Source organism: Rutidosis leptorrhynchoides, chromosome 4 (genome assembly GCF_046630445.1).
Source record: "Rutidosis leptorrhynchoides isolate AG116_Rl617_1_P2 chromosome 4, CSIRO_AGI_Rlap_v1, whole genome shotgun sequence".
Classification (NCBI taxonomy): Eukaryota; Viridiplantae; Streptophyta; class Magnoliopsida; order Asterales; family Asteraceae; genus Rutidosis; species Rutidosis leptorrhynchoides.
In genome coordinates, this window is record NC_092336.1 from 62597614 (window position 1) to 62615067 (window position 17454).

Consider the following 17454-nt stretch of genomic DNA (forward strand, 5'->3'; position numbering starts at 1 on the left):
ATGAAACCACTCGTATTCATCTCTTTGATTTTCACTCATCAAATGGTGAATATCGTAGGCGTTCAAATCTTATCCAAATCAAAGCTCGAAAAATGCGAAAAAGTTTCTGGTAACATCAACGATCATCTCAATTGCACTAAAAAAATCGTCATCGAAATGGCGGTTCCTAGCGAAGCCGTAAGTATTCAATCGACCTATTTAATTATAATCATTCAATTGAACACTTGAATTATGAATCTATTTGTTTTAGAATGGTACAGAAGCGTCAATTGTGTCTGAAGTGGCCGAAGTGCATGAAAACACGAGCGTTTTTCAGAGAACGCTCCGTACTCCTCCGGTGATTACTATTAAAAAGTCTGCTGTGTATGCGCTATATGAATTGACGTATATTAGGGTAAATATGGATTTAAACTTGTTAATTTTGTTGTTTTAGTGGAATTGGTGTAAGCTGATTTCTGATGTTGATTAGTTTGAATTGAATGTTCGTATAGGATGTCGCTTATAAACCTGAGGAGTACTCTTTTATGACTCGCAAGTGTGAGGCTGATGGTGGTGAAAATATTGTGGGTCCTTGTGTGAGGTACGATTTCACTATGTTGTTAAGTTCTGTATGATATATTGGGGAAGAATTTATTTGAGACTGCTATTAAAGTTAAGCTCAAGAGAATCGATCTGGATCCTTGGATTGAATAATGGATGGTTCAGATTGACTCTAATCACATCTGATGTGATGTGATTTTCGAGTACTTTATATAACATGTGTGATTATAAATATGTGAAATTCATTCGAAAATGCACATGTGATTTGAGTCAATCTGCATAATCATACGCTTTTAGATGAGGTTCTCCAATCCTCAATCCTCAACCCTGATATGATATTGTTTATTGACCATCACTTATTTTACTAACTATCAAGTACAAAATTTGTATGATCATGCAATAATGTAGTCGGTATCTGAAGGTGTAAAGGTAGAAGGTTTTCCCTGTTCGGGCTACCCGGGAGGTCGAGTAATCCGACCCCAATAGGGATGGCATCGGGCCGGGTATATGTAATCCCTGTCCCAAAACCCGATTAAGAAAGTATGTCCCAAACCCGGCGGGTCCCATATACTTACTAACTATCAGGTTTCGGGTTTTACCCGCGGGTATTCGGGTCCCCATTTATTTAATAGTTATCGGATAAATAGGTTTCTCCACGAGTATCCGAGTCTATATATATATATATATGCTTTCGAATAGCGATAATCATTATCTATTCAATATAAATTATATATTGTACAAATAAATGTAACAATTTACATGTAGCACGTAAAGGGTGAACCAACAAAACCTACATAACATGCAGGCTTCAACAAAACCCACAGAACATGCATGCTTCATTGCTACAGAAAAATTTGCTACATAAACATTCGACACTGTTATCATTTATAATAATAATAATAAATATAGATATATAACAAAATAATATATATATATATATATATATATATATATATATATATATATATATATATATATATATATATATATATATATATAGTGGTAGGATCAAGAGGGAAGTAACTAATCGGGGTGAAGCGGGGGGAAGCAAAAACTTTTTTTTTTTTTTTTTTCGTTTTTTGAAAAAACTTTGTTCACGAACATTATAGATGAGATGAAAATATGAACATTTAGTAGAGACACTTTGTGATAAATGTTTTTATTTTGGCTGGAAAACGCTCGAAGAAGTAATATATAACAATTATCGTGTTTTTCGAGCGTATGTTGAGGTTTTAGCTATTGGGGTTTAGATATTAGGGTTTAGATATTAGGGTTTATAGGGTTTAGATATTAGGGTTTAGAAATTTAGGGTTTAGGGTTTAGATTTAGGGTTTAGATTTAGGATTTAGATTGAGTTTTTAACACGAACGGTTTAGAGTTTAGGGTTTAGGGTTTGGTGTTTTGGGTTTATGGAATAAACCCAAAACACCAAACCCTAAACCCTAAACCCTAAACCCAAAACCCTAAACTCTAAATCGGGCTAAATTTTACTTCACAAAACATGGAAAAAAAAAACGTTCATATTCTTCACGAACAATATTATCTTCAATGTTATTTTTGTCGATCGTTTTCCCGCCTAAATAATAACATTCATAACGAAGTGTCTCTTCTAAATGTTCATATTTTCGTGTGATCTTGATGCCGGAAAAAAAAAATTCCAAAAAAAATGAATTTTTTTTTTTTTTTTGCTTCCCCCGATTGGTTACTTCCCCATTGATCCTGCCCCTAGGTATATATATATATATATATATATATATATATATATATATATATATATATATATATATATATATATATATATATATACGGGTCGGGTATACGGATTCGGGTCATATATCGGGTATACGGGCCTGGTAACCGGGTTTGTATCTAAAACCATACCCGAACCCAAACCCGGATAAATTTTTAAAACCATCCCCATACCCGGCCCGTGGACCCGCAAAACCGGCCCGAACCCGGCCCAAAAATGTCGGGTTTCGGGTTTCCCCATCGGGTACGGGTCTTTTTGCCATCCCTAGACCCCATAGCCCAACAGGATTACTCCCTGGCTGTTTCCAACCCATCCGTGGCCATTACTAAATATTCGTCCTAGACAGGATTCGAACTTTAGACCTCTTGCAAGGAACTCAGAGCCCCAACCATTGAGCTATCTGTTTTGACCATATTTTATAGAACTTCATTTTTTGTAAACTTAAGTTTCAAGCTTGAAAGTCTATGAGTTGATGGAAGTTATCTTTGTGTGTGGTTGATAGTTTGAGAGATGATAAAGGACATGTTATCCAGCATACTCAGGTAATACTTCTCATTGAGCATTTTCTTACACTTAGAACATATATTAGCAGCACGCTTCATCTTAAATACCCTTTTTGTATCCACATTAAATTTTATATAAGTAGTGTTGACGGGCTTTTATGCTTCATCTTTGGTATAGCCAACTTGTTGTCCTTGTGGGAAGTGGCGTCGGGTACCTTCCTCATGTGGGAGTATTTGTAAGTGCTTTAAAATCGATTTTCTTTTATAAAGCATTTACATTGCTCTTTTTTCTGATAACGATTTCCCCCTCTTTTTGATATCAGTTAATACGATTAGTAGAGGAAAGGCAAACACAGCACACTGCCTCCGTTTTCCAGGTGATTGGTACGGACTTGATATCCTTTTCAGCAGCATAATGTCATGCTCAATAACAGCTTTTTTATTTTCTGTTTCTTATATTCATTTAAGTTCATTAAAAGTATTCAGCAAAGGGAAAAGTAACCAATTTTTTTTTGTTTTCTTTCAATTCATATTCTTTACCCGAGGTAATAGTATAAAGTTAAATGTTGTACTTATGGAATGTTAACTATTGAAAAGCTTCATTTTGATGTAGATTTTAGGACTTGATCTTGCCCCTGTATTTACGTACTTGTGCCCCCAAAACACAGTTACTATCTATCAATTGATGCATTTTGATTTAGGAATCGCTTATTATTCAGTATACTAATACTAGTTTGTGATGTTTACCTAGGTTCCACGTGTTTGGAATCGGCCGACACTCGATTGGGTTCAACATACGGATCAGCGTCAAGTCGGGAGGAAAAACTTCGGTATGCCATTTTGTACAATCTTCAAGTTAACTATGACTAAATTTGAGTACTACCGCATGCAAAAACTATAAAAAATTTATTTATCCAATATATTTTTGAATTGTGATGATTTTCAACAACTACCAGAAGTGTATGTTAATACAACTACTCATTGATAAAGTTGTCTAAATGATCGTTTCTTTCTTCTTTTTGTACTTTCATTTGTCATAACTTACATTAACTCGGAATGTTTGGTTTAGACATACAGATCATCACATGTAACAGTTGATTTAGCCTTGAACATAACTTCTGAATATTGTTTTCTTGTCTGTTTGTTTTTTACGTTTTTATCCTGACAGGATGTGGTTATTGGACCTAACAACCGAACTGCTACGTCCCTTGATAACTTTCTTCGAGCGAACCTCATTGGGGACTATAGTGGATACACTAACGTACCTTCTTTCGAAGAGTTCTTTCTTGTTATTCCTAGACAGGTACTCTGTTGCATCACCATCTACACATACTTAAACAGTAAATTCATTTCCTTCAACTATCATAACCTTATTATTCACTTTTTTATCCGCCTTATTATTCATATTGTTTATGTTTATGTTTATGTTTATTTCAGGGTGGGCCCGGTCAACCACGAGAGATGGGAAGGAATTTTTCTATGTGGATGCTGCTTGAGAGAGTCAGGTTCACATTAGATGGCCTTGATTGTGATAAAATTGGTGTTGGTTATGAAGCGTTTAATAGCCAACCAAGTTTCTGCTCTGCACCTTTCAAGAGTTGTATCCATAATCAGCTGTGGAATTTTTGGGAAGTGAGTTAACACATATTCATCTCCTTATCACTTTTGTTTCATTTTCTCTTATGCATCGTCACTCGTGTTTGATATTAGCTTGAATCTGACAGTCTGATAAGAGTAGGATCGACAGAAGGCTGGATCCACTTTATGTTGTGCAAGGAAAATATCCAAGGATAAATGAGCATCCAGTTAGGTCCCCATATTTTTAAATATCACTAAACATGATACACACACACACACACACAGAGGCTCACCTCACACACATACATTTTGAATCACCATTTTGGTTAAAAAAAATAAAAAAAAAAAATACATTTTGAATCACCATTTGTTGGATATGGCTCGTCGCTAGGGGGTTCCTCGTAGAAAAAAAAAATACATTTTGAATCACCATTTGTCAACCATCCAGGCATAGTCTGGGTGGCCACCAGGACTTCCAATGAAACAAGAGGTCACGGGTTCGATTCCCTTCAAGGCAAAATACCTTGGGACGAGCTCCATTTAGTGACTGATTGACTAGAGGATGCTTTGCCTGGTAGCGGTGGAGGCCTGGCTTGCCGTTTACCCGGGGTTTACCAACTAGAGGGGAGCCATTATGGCTCGTCGCTAGGGGAGTTCCTCGTAAAAAAAAAAAAAAAAAAAAAAAAAATACATTTTGAATCACCATTTGTTGGATGCAGCATGCGGGAAAACTTTCATTTTCCGTAGGAATTACTGAAGCTATAAATTCAAACCTTTTGTTAGAATTGAGCGCAGATGATATACAATACGTCTATCAACGGTTAGTTTACTTACTCCCGTTTCACTCCAACTATTCTAATATTATTATTTTAGACTGCATTTCTTGACAGTGTTGGTCATTAGGTCCCATTTTTCTATATATTGTCATTTAGTTTAATAAGTAAACGGATAATATAAGGAACACATGATCCTGTACATTCCTTATTATATATAGTGTTTTAACTAGGAGGGAATCACTTATAACTTTTTTTGGGAGGAAGTGGAGTGAAGTAATTTTGTTTCGTTTTTTTTTTTTTGAATTTTTTTTTCAAGCATTAAGATCACATGAAAATATGAATATTTAAAAAAGACACTTTGTGATAAATGTTATTATTTTTGCGGAAAAACGCTCGAAGAAATAAATGATAACATTCATTGCAATGAATGTTTTGCTTCTGAGTTTTTTTAAGGGGTTAGAAATTAGGGTTTAGAAATTAGGGGTTAAAAATTAGGGTTTAGAAATTAGGTTTTTGAGTTTAGAAATTAGGGTTTAGGGTTTTGAAATTAGGGTTTACATTGAATTTTTAACACGAACGGTTTAAGGTTTTGGGTTTAGGGTTTTGGGTTTAGGGACTAAACCCAAAACACTAAACTCTAAACCCTAAACTCTAAATCGGGCTAAATTTCGAAAAAAAACACTTCACCCAAGATGAAAACAAAACGATGCAAATAAACTTTAATTAAAACATTACTCATATGTTATCATTTATTTTCTTCTAGCGATTTCACACCAAAATAATAACATTCTTAACAAAGTGTCTCTTTTAAATGTTCATATTTTCATGTGATCTTAGTGTTTGAAAAAAAATTCAAAAAAAAAAACAAACAAAATATACTTCCCCCAAAAAAGTGCTTATCGTGTATGAAATTGTCAAATGTATGTGGCTGTAAGTAATTTTTATAACTTAACTGCAACTTATTGATTTGATTGTTGAAATAGATCGATCATTCATATATTCTATTCGGTTTCAGGAGTCCTGGGAATATTATAAGTATCACAATCCCGACGTTTGAAGCACTTACTCAGTTTGGGATAGCAGCAATCACAGCTAACAATACTGGTCAAGTGGAAGCTTCGTACAGCGTGACGGTTGTTCTAGTGAACCATATGCTTCATTTGTTTTATTCCTTTTAATCTTCTTTCTTGTATTCATAATATATATCTTAACTAATATAACACCTATCATAAACTTCATATTACTAGTTATTTAGATGCTTGTGGTTTTACGCATTGGTATCTTGCATATGTTCATAAATTCCAATATTAGAAACAAATTATGGATATAATTATATTATGTTTTACCTTATGCAGTTTGATTGCTCTGGAGGTGTTAGTCCGATGGAGGTATATTATATGTAGTATATCATATATCATATGTAATATAACCAATATGATATGAAAGTACTAGAGAAATAATAATAATTCGTTTGAACACTTCTCTGTAGGAACAATATTTCATTATGAAGCCAAACGAAGTTGTATCACGATATTTCAGACTCTTCCTAGCATCTGATCAAGAAGCCAAATATGTGTGTACCGGTAGGGAATAATGTTCGCACTGGTATAACTCTTTTAAAATTTTGTATATACTTGGTGTTAATAAAAACGTGTCGTGGCAGCCATATTGAAAGATTCTGACTTTCATGAAGTTCATAGAGCTGAATGCCAATTTACCACGACAGCTATGGTTCTCGACAGCGGAACACAGGTACGGTTAACAATCAATTTTGTCTATTATGGGTATACCTGGCAAACGGGTTAGGTTGGATAACAGTTCAAAATGATTTTGGGCTGAAATTGGTCATAGGTCAAAACGGGTCATAGATCAAATGGGTCAAATTAATTTATTATAGTTATTATTATTTATATAAGAAAATATTAATTAATATACATAATAAATAATATAACCATGAACGGTTTCATAAATGTTTGACGGATGAAACTTATTATTATCTTTATGCTCGAATTGTTTGACCCATTCACAAACCCATTAGACCTATCTCTATTTATTGAGCTTCAGGAATTGATACCCGTTAGACCCGTTCCTTTATATATTGTATAGGACCCAATAGGTTGGAGGAAACCCATGGGACCTTTTTTTTAAGGTTTGGGGTTTACATTGATAGGCTTTTTTCTCAAGACCCAAAAGATTGATCCCAATTTGAGAACATGGGTCTCAATTGCCAGGTATAATTATGGGTACAAAGAACGCGTCACTTAGTTACAGCTTCTATACTAAATCTACTATTTTTTTTCCCTTCAGCTTCCATTTGAACCACCAAAAGAAGGCGAAAAAGGCTTCTTTGACTCTATTGAGGAATGGTGGCATGCGTTCTGGGATGGTCTGGTTGACTTCATTACCGGAAAAAATTGCAGGTCAGTGCGTCATTTTTCTATACATCACATTAATTATGGATTCTTTAAAGCTGTTTCGAATATTGTTTAATTTTCGCTTCATGATGTCTCCTTTATGCAAGCAGAAAATGTTCCAGTTTCTTCGACTTCAATTGCCACTTACATAATATGTGTATCACTTGGATGCTGTTGTTCGGTCTATTTTCCCTTATCTTTCCTACAGGTATATAATTATATAATTAAAATCTACTAGCTAGTTATAATTTGGAATTTAAGTATTTTAAATGACTTTGTTTTCATTCTTATGATTTTAGTGGTCACCCTAGTTTGGCTTCTACATGAATATGGAGTTTTTGATCCCATTTATGATTGGTGGGAAGATCACATTTGGGATGATGAACATAGAATCCAACATATCAAAAAACATGGCCATCATAAGAAGAAACCAACATATCATACAGAGGGTCATCATAAAAGACGTAAACACACTCATCCTGAACAGCATGTTCATCATGCTAAGAAGAACGAACGGAAACATGGCCGAATTAAGGGAACAAGTTCGACTCAGCATCCACTCTATATGAAAAAAGGGGAAGACGATATTTTTGTTAATGAAAGACGACAGAGAAAAGAAAGAGATGACAATCCACATAAGCATCTGCGTTCTAAGAGAAAGGGATAGAGGAATATATAGGACACTAAAAATGCTTGTTAACTATTAGTTATTACTACTCTCACTCTTACTCCATTGTTATTTATTTTGTCATTGATGCACCTTTGGAATCCATACCCTACTTAAAATGGATTTTAAGAGATAACAAGAATGACTAGAAGGTTTTTAAAGCTTTATATTATCTATTTTAATTAGGGGTGGCAAGATGGGTGGGTTAGGTGCGTGTATGGTTGGGCTAATTATCAGCAAACACATATTTGTATGGTTTTCAAAATAAACATATTTAAGGTGCTAATTGTGATTATTTTGTCAATGTTTACTCATTACATGATTGAGAATAAATTTCCACAACTTTTACCCGTTTCTCTCTTTGATATTATTTTCATCTGGCCCGTTCGAGATACATACAAATCATTTTGACCCGTTTTAAGTATATGGTTCGAAATTACCACTGCTATTTTGCAGTGAATTGTAAATATAACTTGTTACTTGTTATTTCCTCCTATTGCCATGGATTAAAGTCGAGTGTATCTTTAAATGATAGCTACTAACATTGCAATGGACGTTTCATAACTTACAAACAAAAGCATAAACATCAAGTCTAATGTTGTTTCATCTGTAAGGATGGTATCATCATGCTTGATACCAACCACTAGGCCATCTTGTGTTGGTTCGTCTCAACATGTCACTCATCTAAGAGGTTTTACACTTGGTTACATGGTTGGTCAATTGCTGTTGTTCGAGTTGGGTATGTTATGACTTTTTTATTTTAACAGAGTTAATATTAATATTTGAATGGCATCATGCGTCAGGACTGGTTTGTGAGAATTTTGCAGGTTGCAACCATTCTGCTTGATTTGATTTTGGTTGCAAGTGTGAATGCAAACCAACTGTTTCTGTTTGGTTTGTTTTGGTTTTTAAGTCTAAGTTGTCAACCTATTGATATTTCGTATAATTTGTCATTTTGTCAATAGATAGATATGTCATATATAACAATGATAGTTCGTATAATTTGTTATTTTGTCAATAGATAGATATGTCATATATAACAATGTTTATGTAGCCATGATACTCAATACTAGAAATTCTTGGCCCATTATGACACTCCATGTGCGGATTCTTGTACATCCCAATACCTCAAACAAAGAGACATTTTTGGCCCATTATGATACCTACCATGTGAGTATCAAACACGAATTCATGGTTCAATGATGCTTTACGGATGTAGGTTCATTGGAGTCATTTTAGTTTTCAATGTTAGGATCGAGTTCTTAACCGACAAAATATTTATTGTGTATACAAGTCCACTGGAGTTATTAACCTGTATAATCATTGGTGTCTAAGAACTTATATACATATAATATAGCTTTTTAATTTTTCATGTGTGATATGGATTGTTAGGAATTTAATGGTCCAAACAACGATCACCAATCAAAGATTGTGATCCCACAAACAATAAACGGAAAAAATAAGGTGAAGAAAGTAAGCGACACAAGATCTGTGTGATTGTTTTAGTCCACGACCAACTAGAGATTTGTGTGATCGTTCGACTTGGTCAACAAGCCATAACCACGCGATCACGACTTCTTTCACGCGGTCGTGTTCCCGTCAGATCCAAAAATCCAATTTCTTTCTTCTGTTGTCCCTTCGCGATCACAACCCTCACTATTATGGTTGTGAAATTTGTCGAGTTTCTTGTTTCAACTTCCTTCACACCTATAAAAGATGGATTTGCACCCAACAATCCTCACCTCAAACATAAGTCCATTGGGCATCTCCTCCAATGATAGTCATAATCAAATCTTATTCAGTACCGCAACAAACTCAAAACTCTCAACTTGACTAGGGTCACATCAGAGGGACATTTAGTACAAGGCTCTAGGATCGACCCATCGTTCGCTTATCAGGTCAAACCGAGAGGTATGCGCCTTGCTGCATACTACTTGTTAGAACCGAATTCTTAGCGCAAAAACATGTCCATTATATAATACGGAGTATGATTATGATTTAGCGTCTGTTTAGGTGAAACTAGCTAGAGCTGGAGTTGGAGCTGGTAGCCGGAGCTTATGAGTGTAAACTGACTAAAAGGGACAAGATGATATATATTAAATAAGTATTCAAAGGTTAGTTATGTAATTTAACATATCATAAGCTTGGAGCTTATTTTTTAAGCTTGATGGGAGGAACTTATTTTTTAAGTTCTACTTTTTCATAAACTCTATATTTTTTTTTTTTGTCAAACAAAGCTTAAAAATTATAAGTTCTTAATAATCATAAACTCTACCTTTTTAAGCTCCTATAAGCTTCAAAAAGTGGTCACCCAAACACACCCTTAGATGACGATGTGTCATGAAACAATAGAATAAATGTGGATTGTGGGGATTGAATGTAAGTTTCAATGTGTGAATCGCATCAAATTGGAAAGCATGCTTTGATTCCATTAGGCCTTTTACTTTGTTACTCAAAAAGTAGTGGTATCTGATGAGATGATGAGATCAATCACTTAGAGCAAGTGGAGTAACTTAACTAGCCATTCTTGGAGTCATTACTACCGTTAAAACTTGTTTATAATAACTAAAACTTTGCTGTTGGGGATGGTGTTGATTAGTTTGGTAGTGAATTACTAAGTTCATGGTATTAAGCATACACGAAAGTTCACCTTTTTATAGAGAGATTCATCTAATAGCCATTTGTTTATTTAAGCAATTTCCAGGAAATTGGGATTACTTATGAACCATTCCTTTGAATTGTGAAAATTTATTAAATAAAAGTAGTCACAAGCTAGAAATAATTACATATTCCAACAATAAATTATTATACCTTTATCTTTAAGCCAATTAAACGAAAAGAGAACCAGTAAAATCTCTTTTCTTGAGCGGCTGAAGTATTTCATACGGTTTTATTTGTTAATTGGTGTGTACGGAACAAAAAAGTGTGTGTGAGAATCATCCCCCTTTTGAAAAGGAAAAAAACTAAAAATAAATAAATTCCAACGAGTGAATCTAGTGAAAGGTACAAGATTTCTTGAACACTAAGACATGTGAACATATAGTGGAATTCAAGTGATTAAATATTTGCTTGTGGGTATCTTATTCTTGTCACATTGGGAGAATAGATTTAGACGATCGGTGTTTTTACAATTCACACGATTAGAAAGTTGCGGTAGATGCTTTTAACACTTTTTTTGACAAAGTTTACATAGGCATCAGTGTTCTTAGGAGAAAGGTAAGTGGAAACAAACCAAATAAAGATTCCATGAGTTATGTATGGAAGTATAAACTTATCTTTTAAGTACAATATGTATATGTATTAGAACTTTCACTATCCTTAATTTAAACTCATACATTTTTTTTTGAAGAGGCTCAAAATTTGAAGATGTCCAACAATTTTTTTTTTTTTTTTTTGTGAAAAGCAACTATATATATATATATATATATATATATATATATATATATATATATATATATATATATATATATATATATATATATATATATATATATATATATATGGCAGGATCAATGGGGAATTAACCAATCGAGGGAAGCAAAATTTTTATTTTTTTTTCGTTTTTTTTTTTTTTGGATTTTTTTTCCCGTCATCAAGATCACACGAAAATATGAACATTTAGAAGAGACACTTCGTGATGAATGTTATTATTTAGGCGGGAAAATGATCGACAAAAATAACATTCAAGATAATATTGTTCGTGAAGAATATGAACGTTTTTTTTTCATGTTTTGTGAAGTAAAATTTAGCCCGATTTAGAGTTTAGGGTTTAGGGTTTGGTGTTTTGGGTTTATTCCATAAACCCTAAACTCTAAACCGTTCGTGTTAAAAACTCAATCTAAATCCTAAATCTAAACCCTAAATCTAAACCCTAAACCCTAAATTTCTAAACCTTAATATCTAAACCCTATAAACCCTAATATCTAAACCCCAATAGCTAAAACCTCAACATACGCTCGAAAAATACGATAATTGTCATATATTACTTCTTCGAGCGTTTTCCCGCCAAAATAAAAACATTTATCACAAAGTGTCTCTACTAAATGTTCATATTTTCATCCCATCTATAATGTTCGTGAACAAAGTTTTTTCAAAATACGAAAAAAAAAAATTGCTTCCCCTCGCTTCCCCCCGATTGGTTACTTCCCTCTTGATCCTACCACTATATATATATATATATATATATATATATATATATATATATATATAATGGTAAATACAATGGGGATGAGCATGAGATCAAAGCTCATAACCCGAATGTACATCACGAGAGCTATATACGATTTACATACAAGGAAATGTATACCATAAAACTACACGAACATATGAAGCATACTGAAATACTAGCTCGGGTCGATATTATTGATTCTCGGAAATCCCAAGTTGGATGGGTTTAGCAACCACTCTAACCAATTCTTGTGGATTATATTACACCGATTACTAAACCATTCGAAAGCTTTAACTTGGATTTCATGTACAAACGATTTTTGGAGGCGCCCATGACTCATTTTGGAAGACCTTTTGGTTTCTATTCTTCCAAATTAGGTAACACGTAATCCATATTGTGATGCCCCGTACAAAATCATCGTGTACGAATCATCAACAACAGGATCATTACAAGGTCAAATACTATATGCTGTTTCAAAACAAGTTTGCATTCATGATAAAAGGTGACGTTTTAACCAACGTCAAATGTTTAACATCCGAAAGTATGTGTAACAACCCAAACCAAACCACGAACGACCCGCGTTAAAATCTCAAAATAAAAAAAAAAATTTGCTGGGACAGCATATGGCGCGGCGCGCCAAACTGGTCTGTCCCAAAAGTCATGAAATGCGAAAAAGATCGGCCACTTCCCGACATAATTAGACAATACGCTTTTAACAACATATTCAAACATGTAAAACTAACACAATTCAAACATAAAATAAGTTTTACAAAGCGGGGCCCACTTTGGCCGTTTTACGAGTTTAATACATAACGTGAGTTTCGACCACCAAAAAGTTTAAGTACCAAACGACACGATGAGCATGGTGTTTGGGATTAAACTACCCAAGTCATGGTCAAACTCCAAAAGCTAACACATCCAAGAGGCGTCCCTTAACAAGCGGGATCTCTAATCCAACCGTATGCCCTTACCCTTATCCACGCCGGAACCTATAAAATGGTAAACAACGAGAGGGTAAGCTAACGCTTAGTGAGTAGAATAAATATATACATGCATATAAGACTTACCTACTCGCATCCACGATATCATATAACGCATACAAACGCATAACGCCTCAATAAACAAGCTAGTACCATCAAATCGTACAACTAGCAACATCAATAGCATAATATTCATAATAATAATTTAATGCTAACGTCCACAACTATAAACCATGGTTAACCAATATCTTCGCAAGGGAATGACTTCGCGAAATAAGTCATCGATGTTCATAACAACCGTTAGATCCCAAAAACGGCTATGGTATGCTAACCCCCGAGGTGTTCCAAAAACGGCTATGGCATCACCCCCAAGTGTTCCCAAAAACGGCTATGGCATCACTTGATCAACGTGTGAGTAAAACAAGACTATTACTCACAATCATGTACACAAACACGGCTATGTGCACAATAACTCGGATAATAATGTGGGAGTAAAACACGGCTATTACTCGCCACTATATGCACAAACACGGCTATGTGCATAAATATAAAATGTGGACAAAACGGCTATGTCTCACAACTACGGTCACAAAACTGCTATGTGACACCATTAATACGGCACGTAAATCATATACATACATATATAGATTTTTCACTCACCTCAAAGTCTTGATGAGAGATAGACAAGCTCGAAAACCTTCAATGTAACGTACCTATTACATTATACATAATGTCAATCACAAACTCAAGTTGGTTAACCAACTCAAACTCCATTCTATAGTCATTTTGACCCATGGTGCAATCTCGACCCATTTGCACCCTTAACCCTAATATTTGGGTCAATCATAACCAAAACCCTATCATTTGCCAAATTAGGTCTTAAAACACTTTTCAACACAAGGTCTATGCATTTTAAACATACACTAACTATCTTAGGTCCATTATGACCCATTTGACCACTTAAAAGTCAATACACCCATTTCGGGTCATCCACTAACCCACTTAACACCCATTTACATATATATAAGTGTGCTAGTACTTTAACTAACCAATTTAGGCTCATAAACATAGTTTACTACTTTGAAAACCCTAGTTAATCATCTTTGGGTCTACATGACACAAATTCACCCAAATTCACTAACAAATGGGTCTTAGTGTTCATTACCTACACAAACCCTAATTCTTAAACAATTAAAACAAGGAAATTAGGTTTAGGGCTTACCACAACTATCAAAACGTAGTAAATGAGGAGATGAACAACTTTAGTGCTTGCACTTTGACCCGATTCGAGTTTCTTCTTCCTTAATTTGAGCTCTCTCACTCTATAATCTAACTCTCTCTCTAGAATTGATTGGAAGATGATAAGGTGGGTGAATATGGAGTAAATGACACTCCAAACAACTGTTCCAAGCCTTAAAGTCGGACCTTAAGTGGTTTTACCAAAATGCCCTTAAAATATCTAATTTAAAAAGAAAAAGGAATCTGTCAGCCCGTAATGGCGCGGCGCGCCATAAGGCCGCGCGGCGCACCAAATGCCCAGTTCAGCTTCTTTTGCCTTTTAATTATATACAACGTATACCCCACAACTTGAATCACTTATTCACACATATGTACAATGAAATATTTGGGTCTTACAACTCTCCCCTACTTAATTCGGAGCGCGTCCTCGTGATCCACGCCGCATGACAAGAGGGAAGATAAACCAACACGAATTCTTCGGGTTCCCAAGTAAACTCGAAACCTTTACTCCGACGCCATTGAACCTTAAAAGTTTTCACCTCCTTGTTACGCAACATTTTCACTTTCTCATCAAGTATAGCAATCGGCTCTTCAACATACTCCAACTTATTGTTCAGCTCAATTTCGTCTATTGGCATCCATGAAGAATCATCCGCAAGACACTTACGGAGATGGGAAACATGAAACGTGTTATGGATCCCCGCAAGCTCTTCGGGTAATTCCAATCGATATGCAACTTCACCAACAAGAGCTAAAACCTTGAATGGCCCAATAAACCGAGGAGCTAACTTTCCCCGTTTTCGAAATCGAATAATACCCTTCCATGGCGAAACCTTAAGCATTACCATGTCGCCTTCTTGAAATTCGATCGTTCGTCTACGCTTGTCGGCATACGACTTTTGTCTATCTTGAGCCTTTTTCAAATGCTCTCGAATCGTAACAATCTTGCTATTTGTTTCCAAAACCAAATCGGTGCTCCCGATTTCCTTTTGTCCCACTTCACCCCAACAAATTGGAGTTCGACACCTCCGCCCATAAAGCATCTCGTAAGGTGGCATCCCAATACTAGTGTGATAACTATTATTGTACGAGAATTCCACCAAAGGCAAGTGCTCATCCCAACTACCACCGAAATCAATAATACACGCTCGTAACATATCTTCCAATGTTTGGTTCGTACGTTCGGTTTGACCGTCCGTTTGAGGATGATACGCCGTGCTCAATTTCAATTGTGTTCCCATATCTTCATGAAACTTTTCCCAAAACCGAGATGTAAAACGGGTATCTCGATCCGAAATAATAGATATAGGAACTCCGTGTCGAGAGACGATTTCCTTGATAAACAACTTAGCCAAAGTCTCTGACGATATCGCTTCCTTAATTGGAAGAAACAAAGCACTTTTCGTCAATCGATCAACTATCACCCAAATTGAATCAAATTGGGTTCTCGCCGTTTTAGGTAACTTTGTGATGAAATCCATGGTAATGTGCTCCCATTTCCATTTCGGGATTTCTAACGGTTGTAACTTACCATACGGCTTTTGGTGCTCGGCCTTAACTTGCAAACACGTGACGCATTGCTCAACATACTTTACAACATCACGTTTCATGCCCGGCCACCAATAATCTTTCCTTAAATCAAGATACATTTTCGTCGCGCCCGGATGAATGGAATACTTTGACTTATGTGCTTCATCAAGTAGCACTTGCCGATAATCACCCATCTTAGGCACCCACACTCTTCCTTGAAAAGATAACAAACCACGCGAGCCCATAGTAATGAATTCCGATTTCCCCACAATTTGTTCCGCATGCTTGTTGTAAACGTAAGCCTCTATTTGAATCATACCAAGTTTTTCAAAAAAATCGTTAGTAATAATCATACGTAACAATCCCAATCGTAACGCCGGGTGATGACTCTTTCGACTTAACGCATCCGCGACCACATTCGCCTTGCCCGGATGGTAATGTATTTCACAATCATAGTCTTTTACCACATCCATCCACCTACGTTGACGATAATTCAAATCTCGTTGATTAAAGAGATGTTTCAAAATTTTGTGATCCGAATAAATCGTACACTTGACACCATACAAGTAATGGCGCCAAATTTTCAACTCATGTACAACGGCCGCCAACTCAAGATCATGAGTCGGATATCTCGTTTCGTGTTCCTTTAATTGACGAGAGGCGTAAGCAATGACTTTACCTCTTTGCATTAGAACACACCCGAGCCCATTTAAAGACGCATCACAATAAACCGTCATGTCTTCCACCCCTTTCGGCAATACTAACACCGGAGCTTGACACAACTTCTCCTTTAACAATTGAAAAGCAATTTCTTGCTCGTTCTCCCAAACAAACCTCGCGTTCTTCCTTGTTAATTTCGTCAACGAAGAAGCGATCTTAGAAAAGTCTTGGATAAACCGACGATAATAACCGGCCAATCCGAGAAAACTTCGGATTTCTGTAGGTGTATTCGGTTGTCTCCAACTCTTCACCGTCTCTATCTTCATCGGATCTACTTGAATACCGTCGTTGTTCACAATGTGGCCAAGGAATTGAACCTCCCTTAGCCAAAATTCACATTTGGAGAACTTAGCATATAACTTCTCCCTTCGTAACGTCTTCAATACTTCACGCAAATGACGTTCATGTTCGTTCATACTCTTTGAATAAACAAGTATGTCGTCAATGAACACAATTACCGACTTGTCCAACATAGGTTGGCACACTCGGTTCATAAGATCCATGAATGCCGCCGGTGCATTCGTAAGACCGAAAGGCATAACTACAAATTCAAAATGCTCATAACGCATTCGAAAAGCCGTTTTCTCGA

General features: G+C 35.6%; 1 protein-coding gene across 1 annotated transcript; it reads left to right on the forward strand.

The window, feature by feature from the left end:
- Positions 1–8345, forward strand: LOC139843407 (protein HAPLESS 2-like). The gene is made up of 18 exons (XM_071833477.1): positions 1–177; positions 251–394; positions 492–580; positions 2793–2832; positions 2972–3029; positions 3117–3177; positions 3545–3623; positions 3962–4096; positions 4231–4425; positions 4518–4598; positions 5091–5191; positions 6163–6280; positions 6503–6535; positions 6637–6730; positions 6811–6899; positions 7455–7567; positions 7669–7769; positions 7861–8345. Exons 1-18 carry the CDS (start codon positions 1–3, stop codon positions 8226–8228), a joined length of 2076 nt encoding a protein of 691 aa, XP_071689578.1. The 3' UTR covers positions 8229–8345.
- Positions 8346–17454: the final 9109 nt, after the last annotated feature.